Source organism: Cheilinus undulatus, linkage group 6, assembly GCF_018320785.1.
Source record: "Cheilinus undulatus linkage group 6, ASM1832078v1, whole genome shotgun sequence".
NCBI lineage: Eukaryota > Metazoa > Chordata > Actinopteri > Labriformes > Labridae > Cheilinus > Cheilinus undulatus.
In genome coordinates this window covers 10,360,234-10,366,291 of record NC_054870.1, presented here as the reverse complement: position 1 = coordinate 10,366,291, position 6,058 = coordinate 10,360,234, and the positions used below count along the sequence as shown (strand labels likewise).

At 43.4% G+C, this 6,058-nt stretch overlaps 1 protein-coding gene across 1 annotated transcript; it reads left to right on the top strand.

The window, feature by feature from the left end:
- Positions 1-271: 271 nt before the first annotated feature.
- On the top strand, positions 272-2,097 carry LOC121511203 (filaggrin-2-like). The gene is made up of 2 exons (XM_041789802.1): positions 272-973; positions 1,240-2,097. Exons 1-2 carry the CDS (start codon positions 272-274, stop codon positions 2,095-2,097), a joined length of 1,560 nt encoding a protein of 519 aa, XP_041645736.1.
- Positions 2,098-6,058: the final 3,961 nt, after the last annotated feature.

The window sequence follows — 6,058 nt, the reverse complement described above, 5'->3', positions numbered from 1 at the left end:
ATCAAAGGCTGCATTTTTTTGTAGCTGATTAGTAACCTGGGTTGTGTTCTCACATCAAATACTTGGTTTATTACTGTTTTAATGAATATAAAACATCTACTCTGCCTATGAAACTCCTAAAAAAAAGGACACATCTACACGTTTGTGGCGGACAGGACTTTTTGCTGTTAAAAGTAAAAACAGCTAACATAATAATATTGGAAAACTCCTCACATTATTTCATATTTTGCTGAAGCAAATCAAGCAAGACCCAGCCCTGAGAGTGTAAGAAATGAAAGTAGGCTCTGAGGGCGACATCACAAGCTCTGAGGGCCATATCCCAGGCTCTGAGAACATCACAGGCTCTGAGGGCCATATCACAGGCTCTGAGAACATCACAGGCTCTGAGGGCCATATCCCAGGCTCTGAGAACATCACAGGCTCTGAGGGCCATATCACAGGCTCTGGGAACATCACAGGCTCTGAGGGCCATATCCCAGGCTCTGAGAACATCACAGGCTCTAAGGGCCACATCACAGGCTCTGAGAACATCACAGGCTCTGAGGGCCATATCACAGGCTCTGAGAACATCACAGGCTCTGAGGGCCATATCACAGGCTCTGGGAACATCACAGGCTCTGAGGGCCATATCCCAGGCTCTGAGAACATCACAGGCTCTGAGGGCCATATCACAGGCTCTGAGAACATCACAGGCTCTAAGGGCCATATCACAGGCTCTGAGAACATCACAGGCTCTGAGGGCCATATCACAGGCTCTGAGAACATCACAGGCTCTGAGGGCCATATCACAGGCTCTGAGAACATCACAGGCTCTGAGGGCCATATCCCAGGCTCTGAGAACATCACAGGCTCTGAGGGCCATATCAAAGGCTCTGACAACATCACAGGCCCTGAGGGCAATATCACAGGCTCTGAGAACATCACAGGCTATGAGGGCCATATCAGAGGCTCTGAGGGCCACATCACAGGCATTGTAGTTCACATTACATGTTCTGAGGGTCACATCACAGGCTCAGAGGACATCACAGGCTCTGAGGGCCACATCACAGGCTTTGAGGGCCATATCACAGGCTTTCAGATGACCCATTAAAGACTCTCAGGTCCAAATCACAGGCTCTGAGGACCACATCACAGGCTCTGAGGACCTTATCACAGGCTCTGAGGGTCACATAACATGTTCTAAGTGCCACATCACAGGCTTTGAAGTTCTCATTATATTTTCTGAGGGTCGCATCACAGGCTCTGATGGCCACATCACAGGCTTTGAGGGCCATATTACAGCCTATGAGAAGACCCATCAAAGACTCTAAGGACCATGTCACAGGCTCTGAGGACATCACAGGCTCTGAGGGCCATATCACAGGCTCTGAGGGCCATATCAGAGGCTCTGAGGGCCACATCACAGGCATTGTAGTTCACATTACATGTTCTGAGGGTCACGTCACAGGCTCTGAGGACATCACAGGCTCTGAGGACATCACAGGCTCTGAGGCCCACATCACAGGCATTGAGGTTCACATAACATGTTTTGAGGGCAACATCATTGGCTCTAAGGATCATATAAAAGGCTTTGAGGGCAACATCACAGACTTTAAGGGCCATATCATAGGATTTGAGGGCCAAATTAAAGGCTCTGAGGGCCACATCACAGGATTTGAGGGCCAAATTAAAGGCTCTGATGGCCACATCACAGGCTTTGAGGACCACATTACTGGCTTTGAGGACCACATCACAGGCTTTGAGGACCACATCACTGGCTTTGAGGACCACATCACAGGCTTTGAGGACCACATTACTGGCTTTGAGGACCACATCACAGGCCTTGATGGCCATATCACAGGCTCTGAGGGCCACATCACAGGCTTTGAGGACCACATTACTGGCTTTGAGGACCACATCACAGGCTTTGAGGGCCACATCACTGGCTCTGAGGGCCACATCACAGGCTCTGAGGGCCACATCACTGGCTTTGATGGCCACATTACAGGCTCTGAGGGCCACATCACTGGCTTTGAGGACCACATCACTGGCTCTGAGGGCTACAAAAGCATGGATAGTGCCAATGGCACAATTGAGGACTGCAAGAGGAAAAAGTAAAATACTATGATCTTTGGATGAATAATCATTTAACTTTTGATAGCCCCTGTATCTTCCTGTGGTTTTTAACAACACCAGTCTCCGAGGTTGAAAAAAAAGTAAGTAAGATAAGAAAGTGGCTAAAAATAATTACATTGAATTTTCAAAAGGAAATAGATGACGCTCAGATTGGTTTCTCCTAAAACACACCTTTGTGTAATTAAGCCACTTACTCTTTGTGCTCTGTGTCTGGGGTTTGCCCCCAGATTGGGTGCCATCAAGATAGCAAAATGTAACCTTACATGCCTTGTGTCATATGCCTTTGACAGTGCAGGGAAGATAGGGAAATATGAAAATCTTTAGCTATGTAATTAATAGACTTTTTGATAACTTTTAGGTCTGAAGTTTTGAATGATATTAAAGCCATTCTGTGGTAAAGCTGGGTGATGAGGGCCATTCCTTCAGTTATTATCAGAGATGGATATCCTGTTTCACTTTGCTCTTGGAGCAACAAACTGACTGAATAATCAGACATAATATCAGTCAAAAGTCCCTTCACTACTACTGTTGAATGAAAAATGTCATTTATCTTCTCTGCTCTTGACTGTAACGTGATTAATGGTTCCTCTATAGTTCTTTAACCTCCATCATATTCCTCCAAACTTTTTAATCAGTCCGCTGATTAAACTGTGAGAGTGCCCAGTGATGATTTAAGTGTTTTAGGAAAGACCTTGTCCCCCAGAACTTTCTTACTTTGAACTGGTACAGGAGTCACTCCATGTAAAAGGACAGCTAACTTTCTTTGGCTAAATGACAGGACCAAATATCATCAGGATCAGTCCACTCTGTGGGAAGTGCTTGCTGGAAAACAAGATTAGCTCGTATTAATGGAAATTTAATGTCAAAAGCACATCTGGAATATTAAGTTGTGTTCATTGTGACGCATGACTGTGTTAGTCAAGCTCTCTAATGAAATGTATGTTAGAAAAATCAAAACATGGGAACCATCAGTGGATCATTTGTAACACCTTTCATTTTAAACTGACAAGAAATTGTAAGAAATGTACAGCCATTTATTCAAATAAATACCAAATAAGATTAGTGTTGTATTATATCGCTTTTCCATCTTTGCAGCAGGCTGGTAGGAGTGGTTCACTGAGGCTCCTCGATTACTCAGCTGCAACTCATTGGAAGCAATCAGTACCTGTTCACATACACCTGGCTGAAGCTCAGACATTGCCAGAATATGCCGCCATCCAGCGTGGTACTAGGCTCCAGCTCCAGCTCCATCTCTGAGGATATTTTGGATTCTTGTAAAATTTTTTTCTTAGGATTCTAACCTACTTTGCTTTTCTTTTTCCCACTGCCACTTCCACTCCACCAGCCTATCCTCCTCAGTCTATCACCAGCTCTCTGTTTTCACAATAAATATCTACTTCTACCCAACACATTCATCTGTGTGTCGCTCCTGGGTTCAGTCAGAGAGTTAAAATCAGTCTTGCTCCAAACACTATATGAATAAAGAGGATATGTGTTTGACGTCACGGTCAGCATGAGTCTCTGTAGTTCCAGCTGCTAAGTGGGAGAAAGCCCACACTGGTTGCCAGGGGCTTTGCAGCAGGGTACCCAGGCAATGCCTAGGGCTTCAAGGTGGAAAGGGGGCCTCCACGGGAATGACATTGGCCATTATCAATGACAAAATGGAATACCCTTTAAACCCTGCAATGACAGAATGTTGGACATCCCCCTAATGAGGCCCCCTGAAAACTACTAGCCAGCAAGCAGGCTGCCAAATGCATGTGTTAGTGATAGATGGCAATAATTGATGACCACTACAAAGCAAATCCATCCTTCAGGCCAAAAGAAAAAAAGGAGGATGAAAAGAAAAACCAATACAGTGGTAAGTGACAATGTGTTACACTAAAAACCCTCTGAGAGCATCATGGTGTTATACAACAAGAGGAGACAGGTTATTTGAAGTTATATCACTTTTGCATGACTAGTTTGAGAGGGGGCGTTCTAATATTTAATAACCTGTTCTAAGGGAATTAAGTTGACTTTTTTTGGGCAACTCATTGAAGTTATTTTCACGTGTTTTCATGAAGTAAACAAAGAACGGCACTGATTTTACTGAGTTTACTCCTCGGTAGCGTCTACAACACGTGTTTTGTCGCTCTGATTGGCCCATAAAGATGTGACAGAACGCTCATCCAGTCACCCTCTGAGTTTTGTTTCAAAGGCTCTGCCCTTCCCCAGATGACGTCTGTGGGAGGTTTACCAGATGGATGTGTGAAACAAATCCATCTGGTGTGTCAAGTTAGGAGGAAGTTAAACAGGTGATAAAACCCGATCTTAGCAAAAAAGCCTTGATACATTAATCTGGATTTGCGATATACTCCAAAAACAGATTTAGCAACCACACAGTGAACTTCTGAGCTAAAGTAAAAAGAAGCAAATGGATTAAAGAGAAATTACTGATTTTAAGTTTCATTGTCACCCAAAACTTTGATGTTAATTCAGGTTCACACCCCTACTGATTGTACCGGGCTGCGTGTGGCTTAAGACTTTTCTTTGTGCTTCTAATCAGTTCCATAAAGTGCCAGGAAACTCAAATCAAGGCCACATATCGATGTCTACGGTTTACTGTGTCTTTAGCAAACAGTATGGATCCCTGTCGATTCCAAATATCCCCAATTTAAGCAAATATTTCTCCCAAATTCTCCATATTCTACCAGGACTGTGCATCTGGAATGCAGTGCTTTGCTCTGACTGACGGCACACACCTTTTCCTGCTGGAAACCTTTGAAGAGAGGAGTGCAGCCCTGGAGACTGAGATCACAAGATCATGTGAGAAGTATGAGTTCACATGGGATCAGTATGTAAACAACTGATTATTTTGCTTTTTGGGGGGTTGAGTTGCCATTTATTTTGACATTATTCCATTATTTTGTAATCCTGCCACGGGTAAGTACATTAAGAAGTTAGAAGCTTTATGTTTCCTACAAAGAATGTGTAGTTTCATGTAAAATTCTATTTTCCACCTCAAGAGTAAACTTTTCTTTATATGCAGTGAAATCGTAGCTCTGGGACCCACTGACCTATCAGTGACTTGTAGCTCGTGCAAGAGGATTGGACATAATGTTGATATCATGACGATTAACTATTTGTAGCCCAGACATTTTATTGTATTTTGAAGTGAATGCTTTGCTCAATTTTCTGCTGTTTGGATCAACCTGCTCTACATGAATTATTGCGGTTTGGCTGCAGCCTCAGAGGAAAACCTGCTACGTACGACTGCAACCAGGGATGGATTGGAGTTATGTAGTGGAATTGCAGAAACGGACTAGAAAGGGAGCAGTTTGCTCCATAGTACACTTTGCTTCTTGAGCGGATTTCTGCACAGATGTATGTGGACTTTAGGGGTTAGTCTGCTTTCTTCCTGCATACCTGCTATAACTAAAAAGAAGATGAGATTAGAATTAAACTTGTTATCTGGGGAAGACTCATATGAACTTTAACAGTGATCAGTAAAATCAGTTATAAAATTCACAGGGGGCCAATGGATGGGAGCAAGGATAGGGGGGTGCAGTGTCTGATGTGATGTCTTCTTTCAGAACCAGTAGGAAGTCTAGCTGCTAAGTTCTGAACCAGCTGGAGGCAAATGAGTAATTTATGAGCAACCCTGGGAAAAAAGGGAGTTGCAGTGGTTTGGTCAAGAAAAGATCAAGGATTGAATAACTTTTCTAGGTTAACAGATAGCAGAATAGATTTAAAAGTAATGGACAGTGCTAAAATCTTCACTCTCTCTACAATTCAGTCAAAACCCTTAAATAATACAGGTGACACTACGCACTTTGAAAATGAATTTGTCAGATATGGCTCCTTTGGCACAGTCATCCCTGAGCTCTCTTAACAAACATGCAGTTTATCCAGCAGTACAGCCTGAGTGTCTTTGTTTCTGTTCATCTTGTTATTAATGACT

Bases quoted from the DNA above. Each gene is read 5' to 3' on its own strand.
- LOC121511203 (XM_041789802.1), top strand. From the start codon at position 272: ATGAAAGTAGGCTCTGAGGGCGACATCACAAGCTCTGAGGGCCATATC. The intron at 974-1,239 runs GTAGTTCACATT...GTCGCATCACAG, and splicing joins AGGGCCACATCACAGGCATT to GCTCTGATGGCCACATCACA.